Raw genomic sequence first — 14,574 nt, forward strand, 5'->3', positions numbered from 1 at the left:
AGTTCATATTTTGTAGATAAGTGTTTGGATACTAATTGGATAGAATCGGAGCCAAACCAAAACCGGACCGATTTTGCGGTTTGGTTCTGGTTAGGTTCCACGCACATATTAGTTAAGTTCTGGTTCCCAATTTCTTAGAACCGTTAAAAATGGTCTAGTTATTGGTTTTCTAGAGAACCGAACCAATCCGGACCATGTACACCCCTAATTTAAAGTATCGTCTTACGTGAACTTTTGTCAATATCAATCCATTTTTATACTTTTCTAATTTCTTTGGTCGAAATGAATAATTAATCCTTATAATTATGACAAAAAACTAAACACAAAGTTACAAAAAATAAAAAATACATAAAAAATTACTAGACAAAAAAGTTAGAAAGAATGGGATAACTAATGCACTGTTTCGTTAAAAACTACTCCAATAACAATGTACAATGAGAATTTTGGAAGCAAATTTTCATACTCAAAACCAAAGCATCCCTTGTTGAATAATTATTCCGTAGAAGTTTTCCTCTGGTCCAACTTCCCACATGCGGTTCCCCCATGGAAGATTTCAAGTGATTGTGGTTCTAATAATTTGTGTAAAAGCTTCATTTGATATGGAGCACTAAAACGCGCAAACCCCAATCTAAGCAAAAATTTTGTATAAACCATTTGCATGATACGCACAGGAAAATCAACCTCAACAAACTATACAAACCAACCCTGTAGAGAAATATGAGTGTAGTTATAAAATAAAATAAAATCAGGAAGTTGGGCAAAACCAACCATCGTTCTTAAAAAAAGGATCCTAAACAAATTCCAGAACAGTTTCTCGAACTCTGAGCTTCCGGCAAACTTTTTCCCCTTCGTCGGTCGCTCCAAGTCGGTTATGATAAGCAACCAAAAGAAGAAATTTAGCAGATTCGTTTCATCTTCTTCTTACCACTTCTGTTGCAACTTCGTTTTGTCATCATATACAAGCATACAACTCTCCACAAGTACAGGAACCAAACGCGGCAAGCACAACCTTACCTTGAACTCCACATTTTTCTAGAACACCTCCGACCACATTTTTCTCCACCGTTGAAACCAATTGAGTGGAATTCTGGAAATTGATTCACATTGAGGCTCTGATTTCGATTGGTCAATGATCAAAAACGCCACTCAGTTTTACCTCAAGCTCAACACAATCTTTCTGCTCAGATTCCCTATCACAAGCCTCCTCTTGTTTCGCCTTTATTTTAACTGGTTTCCCCAGTTTTGATTTATCCCCCATTGCGGCTACCTCAAGAGCCTTTGCACAAACAGGAAAACCCTGATTATCCCAGGACTCGAGGATCACACCGGAGCCCAGACAAGTTCTTTCCTCATAGAAGGCTGCAAATTGCCCAGCTGCCAGGCCTTGATCATCCTCAGATATCTGGACTACTGCAACTTCCTTCCCGTCTTCGCCAAATTCCATTGCCAAGCTGCAATTGTAAAAACCTGGGCCGTGTCGAACCTGAAAAAAAAACTCAGATTATTTTACAAGTATTGCATTTGCTCAAGAGTGAAAAACCAAAACATGGTCTCTTTGGTGATTTAAAGGTACCTTGTTTTTAGAACATTTTCCAAATCCACTTTTCGGAAACAGTTCGCTGAACAAGTCTTCTACAAATTCTCAAAATTTGAAAACAGAAAATGAAAGCAAACAGGCTTAAGCTCTTAGCTCTCAAACACCAAAACGGGAAACACTGTCTGCAGATGCAGGCTGGATTATCATGTGAGATGGGATAAGCACTACACTGTTTCGCTCAACTAACACCACACCATCTATATGGTTTTCCTTTTCTTCTTTACCAAAAAAGGAACTACCAAAAAGCATCTCACAAACCCAAATATTTTCAAGACATTTGGTGGTGTAACAGATTCTCACCATAACCATGGTCACATGTCGACACATTAATTCAGAGAAATGAACCAAAAGCATTTTTTGACTTCCATGGACAAGGAAATGTTTTCATAATTCGACCTCGGTCAGTCATAACCGATGAACTAACCACAGCTGTATAAAGCAATGTACAGGATATCATGGAAATGCCACATTGGGAGGTTGTCATAGACATTCTAGTCACCCTTTGAAAAGTTTCGCTCATTAGTTATCCAGTTATCCTCAAGTGTTAATGACCACTTATGTTTCCTGGCCGTCAAAAACGCATGTAGAAAGTATCTCATTGTGAAAACAAATATGACAAAATAGGAAACTCAATGGTCAGAAAGAAGAAGAGAGAAGGGGGGTGGGGTGCAGAGAGAGAACAGGAACTGAATTTCTCTACCTTGCACCGTAGTTGACTCATCTGGATAGGAATTGAGTCACCAAGCCATTTCAAGGATCCAACACGAAACAAGCGCCTCCTTTTGTCCAATGAGAAGTAATTTCTTGATATGAAGACTACGTTGTTTTTAACATCCTTCTCAACAACATACCTACATGAGATGCCAAAATGTAATGAATGAAAGGAGAAGATTTCAGATTGGGAATGAAACCAATCATTGAAGCGTATGTATGGAAAAAATGAGTTCTTTAAAGTTTTAATTATGGCTTCACCAACGGTGATAACCACAGTACTATTGCTCGTCAATTTAGCTGCTGATGAACATCACAGCAGAATGCATTCTCAGGGCTAGGGCAAAATGTCCTGTATCCAAAATAATGCAACAAAAGCCATAGCCCTCATCAAGCCTTAGAGATGGAAAATTAGCTGTAATTTTGAGAGATTGGGAAGCAAAGCTGGTTGATGGCACGGTGAAATCAGCTACAGTTTCTTCAAGTCTTCGAGGCTTGCTTGATGGCTAGGGCATTGGGGCTTAAAGTTGTGGAAGTTGAATCGGATAATAAGCAAGCTATTCTTCTTTGTGTTTCTGTGTTGGTGCCACCTTGGGGGGTGGACGTTTTGGTTTGCGATATTCGGGAATTAGCTCAGTTGGGTGATCTCTCGCTGAGATGGTCCAGCGGTCAGCCAACAAAGCAGCGCATGAAGTGGCAGCTTCAGCTACGAGGCAAATTCTGGCCCAGAAGTGGGTTTCTTCTCTGCCAGAGGCTCTTTGTGCTATCTTAACTATTGATTATTCTTCTTTGTCTTTGTAGCCTTTTGCGGCAGTTTCGAGGATCAACCAAAAAAAAAAAGCCGTAGCCCTCAGTTGACCCAGAACTACAGTTTGTTCATGATAATCAGTAGCTCAACATTTATGACTTATGAGCCCCACACGAAAATGGCATATAGTAGCCTACTTCATACAGTAGAATGCATTTCTCAGGGCTAGGACAAAATGTCCAGTATCCAAAATAATGCAACAAAAGCCTTGGCCCTCAATTGACCAAAAACACGAGTTCAACATTTATTTTCCCCATACAAAAATGGCATATAGTAGCCTACCTCATATTTGTATTTGCTTTGACAATTGTACGAGTAATCAACACAATGGCTTACCAGGGCCCGCCAGGTAGTCGTAATCCTTGGCGTTGGCCAATTGTATAGAACCAAAAGCCACGGTGTTTTCCAAGGAAATCTCCTGTCTCCGCTTCCAACATGACACCTTCCATCTCCCCAATGTGTCTCGCAACAAATTCACTGAACTTGATCTGTCAGCACTCAGCATAAACATGTTTGAGGAACAGAAGCAGGCATATCTTGCAACTTGTCCTTTTAGATGGAGAATTTACAACTCATGAAACAAAACAACACAACAGAAACCAAAATGAAGTGGAAATGGAGTGATTAACCTAATGTTTGGCAATTGGCACAGACTAACATCAGAATGAAATAAATTCATTTGACAGAACCAAATATTTTTTCCTAACTACAGGGGATTCTACCCACACGTATGTCGGAGGTTACCAAGTTCCAGAAATTCACAGTTCCGGCATAAATCTGCCAAACATTAGAGAAGGCATACCTTTCCAAGGAAGCATATTCCCTGAGAATCCTTTCTGTCTTTGTTGGGCAAATCAAGTTTTTCTGCAAGTTTACGGACTTCATCCTGCAGATGATTTGGGAGAGAGAATATCAGAATATAATAAATAAAAAGGAAAGATGTGGGTCAGAGTTCTTCCAGCATATGGATACGTAAACATAAATCATCTCAATCAAGTTCAATTTACTGTCAAGAAACAATGAAGAAGAAGCAACCGGTACACCTTTAAGAACTAAAACACACAGCAAATATATGCACAACACTATGCATACCATCTTAATACTATGATGCGACAAAACCACATTAATAACGTAAAATACTTGCATGCCAATGGAACTGGTATCAACTAACCTTTGGAATACATCCAAGAGGGAAAATCAGTCGTTTAAGTTGAGATTGTGAGAGATGTGAAAGGAAGTATGTTTGATCCTTGACCTGAAAAGTGAAAAGCAAAGGTATAACAAGGTATAGTCCCAAAACTGCTGGCAAACATATTATACAGATCAACATTACATGACAATAAATGCATGATTTCTATGCTCTAAGCTCATTGTAATCTGATGTGAACTTAAGGTAATACAAATTTGTAAGGGCAAAAGGTAGAGTTTCCAAAAAATAATCCAGCTGGTTGAGTTACATTTTAGCTGTCAACAACGGAGGTCTTCACGCAATTGTTGCATTTACCTCTAAATAAGAAAACCAAGAAAGAGTATTTTATGTTAAAATACAGTTGCAATTTACGGAGGGCGTTTTGTACACAAATCAGAAACATGCAAAGATGGCGGGTGGAGGAACAAAGAAAAAATAGAATAAAGGATGTAATCCCTTCTCCATAGTGATCATAGAGTGAGTTAAACCCTTGCTTTCGGGTGTAAAAAGGGTGTCTAGAACTTCAGCCTCTTTAAGTATCACATGTATCCCCACCCACTTCGCCACTGGCTCCCTAGGTTGTTGTAATGCTAGAGATCTGTGCATGTAATGATCTAAGGGCACCTAGTTGGGGCCTATGTGAGGTTTTGACCCTTCCATCAACCCACTAAGCAGTTTTGTCTTTGCTACCCAAACAAGTGTTCCTTGAAGCAACCTAGTGTAGTCAACTGGTAACGTAACACGTGTTACCCACATGGCACCTTGCAGCAGAAACTCGGAACCCACTGCCAACGGGCTTTAGATCCACAAAATACAAAACATACAGCTTTATTAAATATAGGTGCCCAATGGAACAATTAATTGCAAAATGCACCCAAGTACTTTCATGTCATATTGAATGACACGTCCTAAGGAGGGGGACAAGCACTAAGAGGATATTACCAGCAGAACTAGAGAGGCACTGATGTCATGTAAAAGTTTTCATAAAATGGAACTCAGCCCAAGCATCATGCACAAAAAAATGGAGGGAAAATAGTGTAACTGTGCTGTAAACACGTTTAATGCTTCATAATGAGGAGGCTGAGGTAATTGTACAGGCAGCAAAAAGAAGTGGATGAGAAAAACAGCAATAAATGAATACTTGAGAAGCCACTCCAATTGAGGACAAGATAGTGGTGAGTTGATGACAAGACTTTGTTGATATAAAGCAAGAAGAACAACTGCCCCGCTTGGCATATGAGATTCAAGTGAAAGGCTAGATGTACATTGTACAAGATGTATGACAACAGTAATGAAAGCAAAGGCTATTAGAGGATATGGATACCTCTAATCAGCAAGAGCAACTTACCAATAATTCCAACTATATTCTAAGGTTTTCAAGGAAGCGAGGGGGTGGGGGGGAGGAGAGAGAGAGAGAGGAATTGGTGAAACATTGTAAGGAGAAGACAATGGGAGGGATTGGGGAACAATTGTCGCAATGGAGTTGGGAAAAACCAAGGAAGTGATTTGAAAGGGTGTTAAGAAGTTTCATTGCCATGAATTGCAGCCGAGGACATCAGTGGCGAAAGAAGGAGAATTCCACATGAAACTAGGAGAGAAAGACAAATTGTCAAATATTGTAGTTTTCCTCTCTTTTTGTCAGAAGATCTAATATGCTATTTTATAAGTATGATGTACTTTTCTTGTATAAAACTTGAAAAGTATTGACCCAATTCAGACTTCTATGATAACCTTTGGCCAACAACTCTATGAGGTTATCTGTAAAAGCATCATTGTAGACGTCTGCTTGTTCAATAAATTTCTCATTTTCCCAAAAATAAACTAAAGAAACCTGAGGGATTGTCCAGTAATTTTAACTTTTAAGGAACGTCGAAGATGGCCAACCCAGTTCACACCACAAAAGGTAAAAACCATTACCCCCTAACAAGTTTATTGTTTTGAGTTATAAACAAAAAAGAAAGTTATGAAGAACTACTAGCATTGCTTAAACAAAGAGAGCAGAGAACAATTATCTCACATAGATACCATGTCATTTGAAAGTTCCAAAACTGAAGGCTTATTCATTTGGTCTGTAGGCGAGTGAATAATATTTGCATAATGTCCAGAAGCAACATAGTCAAATGCCATCCCACTAATAGCATCCATGAATGCACCTGGAAATCAAAGCTTCTAGCACGGGAATTAAAAAGATACTTGATCTAACTTATAGCTTCCTTGTTCGTCTCCATATAAAATTTCAAGACAAAATTGAAACCAATGTGGGATCAATATAGCTTCACAGCCAACATTACATACCGAACTTAATCCTCGTATTGCAAAGAACATCTGGGTTAGGAGTACGGCCACACCGATACTCCTCAACAATGTAGGAAACCTGAAATATGGACCCATAAGTTGTGATTTCACAGTGGTAAAACATAAACATCTTTCTGCAACAGAAAGCGTTGTTGACAAGTGACAAAGCTTTTTTAAAATTGAAGTAGGAGGCAGTAAAAAGCAGAAGCAAAACTTTTACATACCACATTGTTCCAGTATTCATCTGTCAAATGCACAACTTCCAATGGTACATCCACCTGAAATCATTGTGTGCTTTAGTGGGAAGAGTTATTTATCAAATACGAAGTTAGAGTTCGAGAGAAGAAGAGGAAGAGGAAAGAAGAGGGAAAGAAGGAATAAAGTGAAAGAAAGTAGGATCATAGTTCACCCATCTACAGCACATGCACTTTTATTATTACGTCATTCAACAAGAGAATGACCATAATACCCAGGATAATCATAACACACCAATAATCCAATAATAACTAAAGAGCCAAATGCAACACTCCAACCGGAAGAATGACCTTTCCTAGTGGCACGAGTAACTAAACAAAGATATATCAGATAATTGAATCGACTGAATGGAAACAAAGTTTAACAACTACAAGCAGAAACGGTCGGAGTCAATTCAAAACAAAATCAAAAAGATCAAAGTATCAAACTGCGCCTAAATGGGAAGATTAAAAGGATATCTTCGGAGAGACGTTTGTAGCTTGAATTCAGATTTTCAATCCAATTCAATCCTTTTTCACAAAGAAAAATAACTGCTGAAAACATCGAACATAAAAAAGACGAAAGCACCTGATTGCAGACAGCTTTTGCATACTTCAAATCCTCTTCCCATGGGCATTCAGACCAAAAGTTTTCAAAGTCTTCCTATAAGAAAAAAAAAAGTTTAGAACCAACTGCGCCGGGTGTCTAAATTTTTTCCCAATTGTTCAAATGAAGAGACTCACCATACTAAAGAGCACATAAAGTTCATTAATATCAATATAGGACCAGTAGCCATAAAAATTAAGGAACACCACTGGCAGACAGGGATGAATCAGTAATCACACAAACAAAGAAAATAATAAAAGAAGTAAAAGAATCGGTGGTTCAAAACTCCTCAGGTTATCCAATACATTCTACATGAGCAATTATGATAGAAATGAATACTTCAGGCTCACGCTGTTTTCGTGTCTTGCGTGTGCTCATACTTTGCCATGTCATGTGCTCCAACATGACAGCCCAATTCCACCTATTTAAGTGTTCGTGCCATGCGGGCCCATAACATGCCGTGATGTGTCATGCTGACTTCTAAACGTGTCATGCCCGCACAGGAGCGGCCCAGTTTACCCCTCTACACATGAGTAGCTCCAATTTCGCATTCTCTCTTTTTAAGTTAACTAGACTTGCATTCCAAGGTATAAATTGACACTACCATACTGCGCACACACAATGTAAACCCGGAAAAACTACAAACTTGGATGTCGGCAGGTTCCCTCGTAGAGTAGGCTAACAAAACAACAGAAGCAAAAGTTGGAGTGAATTCAAGCATAATTGAACAAAAGAACTCCGCTTTATTGTACTGCCGGCAGGTTCCCTCATCAAATAACTGCACCTAATATCCTCACCACCTTTGAGGCTTTGATCCTTCTACAAACACTAAAAAGGAAAAGGGGGAAACAAAATCGATAACCAGGTCTCCAGGCGTGAATGACCAGGCAAACTTCTAGTGGCCCCAAGATTGGGAATGTTTGGCCTTCGTGACCTTCATCGGGGGTGGACCAAGGGGTGCAAGTGGAGGCCCAGGCCCTGCACACCTCCCAATTATCTCATTATCTCTAATATATTATAGGTTTTGTTCGTAAAAATTATGAAAAAATGTCCCCTCAATATTGTGTGATTAGTATATAAGGATGATATTTGTTATTAATTTATCAATACAAGTAATTTGGTCCCCGCATTAAGAATCCTGCGTCCGCCACTGGTTCCACCCGGCCAAACCCCTTGGGGTTACTAAAAATGAAATCTTCAAATTATATAATTGCTATGAACGAAGAATTCGAGGTACCTGGAACCAGATTTTGAGATAGAAAGCGGTGCAGGAATGCCCAGCGGCACGGAGAAGGCGGAGCGCGACGCTGCTATCGACGCCGCCGCTGAGAAGAACGGCGACCTTGAGCCGCTTGTCGGGCATCGAACAGGATAGATAGCGAGGGTCGAGGTCATCAATGGAGGTCGGAGTGCTTGAGGTGTCGAGCACCGCGGGGGGGAGAGAGAGACGTCTGGCCTCGAAGAGTCTGGAATTGGAGGGTCGAAAGCGGAGGGGATTGGGAAGAAGAGAGAGAGGGAGGAAGAGTTTGAGGGTGTTAGGGTTTTGGAGAGAGAGAGCGGTGGAGAGGTGAGAGAGAGTGGCCATTGTTGTTCTGAACATTGTCTGAGTGGTGAACTGCTAGAAAGGTTGCGTTCTGTTTGGGTGTCTTTGCTTTCAAATCTTTCTGTTTCCAATCTCCGTGCCAAAGCCAAAATACACTCCGTTAGTCTAACGTTAAACTAGGTATCGATATAAACGTGTGCCGATCAAATGTGTTTGGGTGTTTGGCCGATCGGGTATCGATCGGTATACAATCAACGTAATTTTTGGTGATGTTAAAGTTTTAGGCGAGATTTACAACATGAATGATTTCGATCAATGTTTTGGGCATGGGAAGTGCCCACAAAAAAATGCAAATTGGAGGGGGCTGGAGAGAACCTCTATTGAAGAGGAGCCGATTGCATTACAAACATAGAGATTGTGTTGTGTTACCTTGTGGCCTCCAAAACCAATCATTCCTTGCGCACAGTTCTATCAATTTTCTGTATAGTTATACTCTCTCCGTCTTAATTTACTTGTTACAGTTCTATTCTAACTGGATAAAAGAATTAGTTATATCTTTAAATTGGTAATAAATTTTATATCCAATATTGATCTTGTTTGACAGATCTCGATTTGTTCTATAATATAATGTTTTCAAAATTTCCTAAAATATTAGTATAAATTACAATATATAATCAATTAAAAAGTGGTACGAACTCTCAAAAATAATAATTAAATTAGGACGGAGGGAGTAATTCTTATTTCGCTATTTATATCTTTTCACTCATTATTTTAAAAATCTTCCTCAAAATCTGTAAAGTTGAGAGGAGAAGTAAGTTTTTCATTCACTAACGTTTGGTATAAAAACACAAAAGGAATAAACTCTAGTCCCATCGGTTGGAGAAAAGATAAATACAAAAAGACATATACAAGTAACAAAGATAAAGATCAGTCATTTTAATAAGGACCTCATTATTTCTCCCATTTTCCGTTCGAATTTCGATAATCCGAGCCGTTCAATGTGTTCAGAACGTGATTTTGAGGGTACACACGAGGAATCGGCAAAAAAAAGACCAGAAAGGGCTTCATCCAAATAGTTTTTATTTGAACCATTCGATAAAAAATAAACAAAAACTGCTCGAATGAAGCTCTTCCCGATCATTTTTTTTTTTTACTGATTTCTCGCGAGTACCTTTAAAATCATGTTCTGAACATATTGAGCGGCTCGGATCATCGAAATTCGGTCGGGAAAGAAAAGTCCGCATTTTAATAAGTTAAGGTGGTTATTAGAAAAATGAAACTGATATAAAGATAGAGAAAGATAACAAGAAATAACAAATTTGGTGTTGTCTAGCTAACAACACCCCTCAAATTGAAGCATGAACACTGAGAAGGCCCAACTTGCTTGCTAAATGTTGAAATTGGTCTTTACCCCAAGGCCTTGGTAAGAATATCAGCACGTTGATGGGTTGTAGAAATGTAAGTCGGTAGGATATCACCATGCTGAATTTTTTCCCGAATCAAATGACAATTGAGCTCGATGTGTTTTGTGCGCTCATGGAACACGAGATTGGCCGCATTGTGTAAGGCCGATTGTTGTCACAGTAGAATTTCATGGGGCCAATGTGAGGAAAACCAAAATCTTTAAAAAGATAGCGCAACCACGTCAATCTGCAATAGGCTGTAGTCATCATTCGGCACTCGGCTTCAGCTGAAGAGCGAGAGATACAAGATTGCTTCGTTGTCTTCCAAGAAGTAGGACGGGTGCCAATAAACGTACAATAACCAGTAGTTGAACGACGAGCCATCAGAGAACTTGTCCAATCAGAGTCACAATACGCCATAAGTTGAAGTTCATTGTTAGCGGCCAAAAAAAACACATTGGCCAGGAGAGAGAGCGTAGGAGGCGTGTAGCAACTCAAGATGATGCTTTGGAGGTTCAGCCATAAATTGACTAATGTTAACGGAATAAAGTATATATGGGCACGTGATAGTTAAATATATGAGCCGCCCAATCAATTTTCTATATAAGGCTGCATCATCTAAAAGAGGGCTATTTTGATTATTCAACTTCAGATTCTGTTCCGTAGGAAAATGCATGGGCTGAGAAGCTAACAAATTTAAGGGTGAGTATGGTCCGGATTTGTTCGGTTTTATAGTAAATCAAGAACCAAATCAATACCTATGGATTATGAATTTAGAGAACCAAATCAATCCATAGAATGTATTGAACCAAATCAATCCAAATTACAAAAATACGGTTCAGTTCCGGTTTTGACCACAGTTGTCATAAAACTGAGACATCTATCTCCATAAACTATTTAAATTGAGTACATTAAATCAATCATTATTTGTACTAAAACCAATACTTTTCTTATGTAACGAATATAGTAAAGAAAGAACTATTAAGAGAGAAAATAATGGCCAACAAAAAGTGCATATTATTGATCGAGAAATAGAGAGATGAATGCAATTTGCCAATTTATGTTTATTACGTTAGATTTAGATAGAATAGGAATGTAGTTTCATTATACAAATTTAGAGTATTAGATTAGAAAATTGTTTGACTATGGCTTAGGCTAGTTTTATTTGGTACATCTAAATTGTGTACATATCAATACATATACATATACACACACACATATGCACACATACATGTTCCGATCGGATTGAAACCGGAACCGTTAACATAAATCCACAGACCAAAACACAGTTCATAATTTTTTGAAATCGGAGCCAAACCACACTATTAAAAAACCAAACCAAACTATGTGGTTTGGATTGATTTGGACCGGATCCGCGGATCGACAGTTTTTTTGCTCACCCCTAAACAAACCTGTGTCTTGGAGTAGCTCTAAGCGTATTTTACGTTGTGTGAGTAAAATGCCTTTAAGCTTCTGAAAACTTAGCAAACCACTGTCGGGAAGCTTGCTTAAGCTCATATAAAGATTTGTTTAGGCGGCACACCCGTTTTTTGTCCGACGAACTAAAACCTACAGGTATTTTCATGTAAACTTCCTCATGTAAATCACCATTTAAAAAAGCATTTTGGACATGCATCATTTGATGTAATTGTTGGTGATATTACAAAAGTTTATACCAAAAATAAATATTACAATGGACAAATTAACAGGCTGAGTCGCGGATATCTCGCTCTCTTTAAAGAGATTCAAGCCATCTACGGTAACAGCCCGAAAATCTCTGACTTGTCCCTCCAGGATATAAACAGCCCGATAATTTATCGTATGGTTCGGATCTACTCTGCACAAGTAGGAGAAGCCAAAGCTTCACTAAAGAAGACCCTTACACTTTGCCCAAGACTCTCACGTACATATTAAAAACTCACCAACTAGTTTTTTAGAGAACAAAGATGGAAGGGAGAATTGAGTTTGGAAAGGCTAAGTGTTTTGGAGAAGTCTTAGTATTACTATGTGCTTACAAAACCACTTATGCCAACTATATATAGGCAAAAAAGAATCCAAATCATATCTTTTCATTAATGACTAAATCCACTTGGATATAGATAGATATGCTTTAGATTTGCTAGATATGGATAGATACGAAAGATATGCTCCCGATTCTTTCTAGATTTGCTAGATATCTTCTTAGATTTTCTAGATTTGCTAGATCCTCCTCGATTCTTTTAGATATGCTCCTAGATATCAAAACACCCAATTAAATGATGTAATCTCACGATTAGATATGATCTTCCAAGTGAATATCCAAATAAACACTAAGATAAAAGCCTCCCACAAAGATATATACGTGACTTGTAAAAGTCTAGTACCAAAAGATGTACATAAATTTAATATTAAAATAATAAATTTCCAACATTCCCCCACCTATTTTAATATTAAATGAGACTCCTGGGCAAAGAAGGATATTATGCATCATGAAGGTGTGTTTCGCATTGAACCTTCACTTAGTGAAAACAATAATATCTACTCCAGAGTCAATAGTGGTCTCCGACTTGAACTATGGCTGCTTAAGGGAAATAAAAAATACTACCCACACATAATAGTTCAGATATTGACATGAGCTTTAATAGCCAGCACATTACGGCCTTGTGCTAATCCCAGTTTTCATGAGCGTCTTTGAGAACAAAGCCTAATTCTCATAGGAAACGGCCCCACCTCCACGCTCACATAGGTGAAATCTGTTAGGGTGCTCCTGTAATTCTAACACTCCACTCATAAGAGCTACAGAATTTCATTAAGAGTTTCTCAAAAAACTCAACCTCCACAACATTACAGGATAAATGCACTCACACCATAGGGATGGATTTAATCAAAATTTTCAGTGCATTTCCAAACGACCACCATATGATTCGTTCTTCCCATTGAACCCAGTTACAGGATCTCTGGTCCCTGGGTTGGGTATTCTCATACGTGGCTCATGAATTTAATGGCTTTAGCCCCATCCCCCTCGATGTATTCCAGACTCTTTCTCTTGCCAAGGCCTTGGTTAATGTATCTGCAAGATTATCACATGATCTCATAGAAGTCACATTTATGATGCCATTACTCAAATAAGATCTCACAGTACTGTGTTTTCTTCTGATAGGTCTGGATTTACTATTGTAATAATGGTTTTGTACTCTACCAATCGCAGCAGTGCTATCACAATGAATTAACACGAGAGGAATTGGTTTTTCCCAAAATGGGATTTCATTTAATAAATCTCTTAACCAATTAGCCTCCTCACTCGCTGATGCCAATGTTATTAGCTCAGCCTCCATAGTAGAATTAGCAATAATAGATTGCTTTTTCGATTTCCAGCATATAGCACCACCCCCAAATTAAAAATATATCATGTGGTAGAGAGTGAATCACCTGACAAAGTATTCCAATCAGCATCACTATAAGCTTCAAGTACTGCAAGATACTTTTTGTAAAACAAGCCATAATTTTTGGTACCAGATAAATATCTCATTATTCGCTCAATGGCTAGGCAGTGTTCTCTACTTGGCTTGCTAGTAAACCTGCTCAGTACTCCTACTGCATAAGCAATATCAGGTCGAGTACAATCAGTAGCATAACGTAACTCCCTATTATGCTAGCATATCCTTTTTGATCAACAATATCCTTGTCATTTTTAACCGAAAATAAATGCACGTGAGGATCAAAAGGAGTAAGAACATGCTTGCAGCTATCAAAATGGTATTTTTCAGAATTTTCTCAATATAGTGCGACTGATCGAGAAAACTACTAAGCATATTTTTAGTCTCATTAATAATATGCACATTAGAGCCAAAGATTAGTAAATCATACACAAATAGGCTAACAATAACATGTGAATTTTCACAAGATTTATAATAGATGCACTTATTACACTCACTTGTCTTATAACCATTTTCAATCATGCTGTAATCAATTTTCTCATGCCACTGTTTAGGCGCCTACTTCAAGCCATATAGAGATTTAGTCAACTTACACACTTTGCTTTCTTGGCCGGGCTCTGCAAAGCCCTTAGGTTGATCCATGTAAATTTCCTCATCTAGGTCCCCATTTAAAAAAGTTGTTTTTACATCCATTTGATGAATTTTTAAATCATGAATTGTAGCGACTGCAATTAACAATCTAATGGATGCTACTCTAGTAACCGGAGAAAAA

General features: G+C 38.4%; 1 protein-coding gene across 1 annotated transcript; it reads right to left on the reverse strand.

Moving 5' to 3' along the window:
- Positions 1–625: 625 nt before the first annotated feature.
- LOC131331355 (uncharacterized) lies at positions 626–9,067 on the reverse strand. The gene is made up of 10 exons (XM_058365255.1): positions 8,678–9,067; positions 7,423–7,497; positions 6,825–6,878; positions 6,601–6,679; positions 6,331–6,458; positions 4,288–4,371; positions 3,919–4,002; positions 3,453–3,604; positions 2,298–2,448; positions 626–1,483 (listed from the first exon to the last, which is right to left on the reverse strand). The coding sequence occupies exons 1-10, from the start codon at positions 9,038–9,040 to the stop codon at positions 1,127–1,129; spliced, it is 1,527 nt and encodes a 508-aa protein (XP_058221238.1). The 5' UTR covers positions 9,041–9,067; the 3' UTR covers positions 626–1,126.
- Between the last annotated feature and the right edge of the window lie 5,507 nt (positions 9,068–14,574).

Source organism: Rhododendron vialii, chromosome 1a, assembly GCF_030253575.1.
Source record: "Rhododendron vialii isolate Sample 1 chromosome 1a, ASM3025357v1".
Lineage (NCBI taxonomy): Eukaryota > Viridiplantae > Streptophyta > Magnoliopsida > Ericales > Ericaceae > Rhododendron > Rhododendron vialii.

What these genes read in the sequence shown, in the direction of transcription:
- LOC131331355 (XM_058365255.1), bottom strand. Translation starts at nt 9,040, where the DNA reads ATGTTCAGAACAACAATGGCCACTCTCTCTCACCTCTCCACCGCTCTC. An exon ending in CAAAAGCTGTCTGCAATCAG is followed by an intron (nt 6,879 to 7,422) that starts GTGCTTTCGTCT and finishes CAATGATTTCAG; the next exon opens with GTGGATGTACCATTGGAAGT. An exon ending in CTCTTGGATGTATTCCAAAG is followed by an intron (nt 4,003 to 4,287) that starts GTTAGTTGATAC and finishes AATCATCTGCAG; the next exon opens with GATGAAGTCCGTAAACTTGC.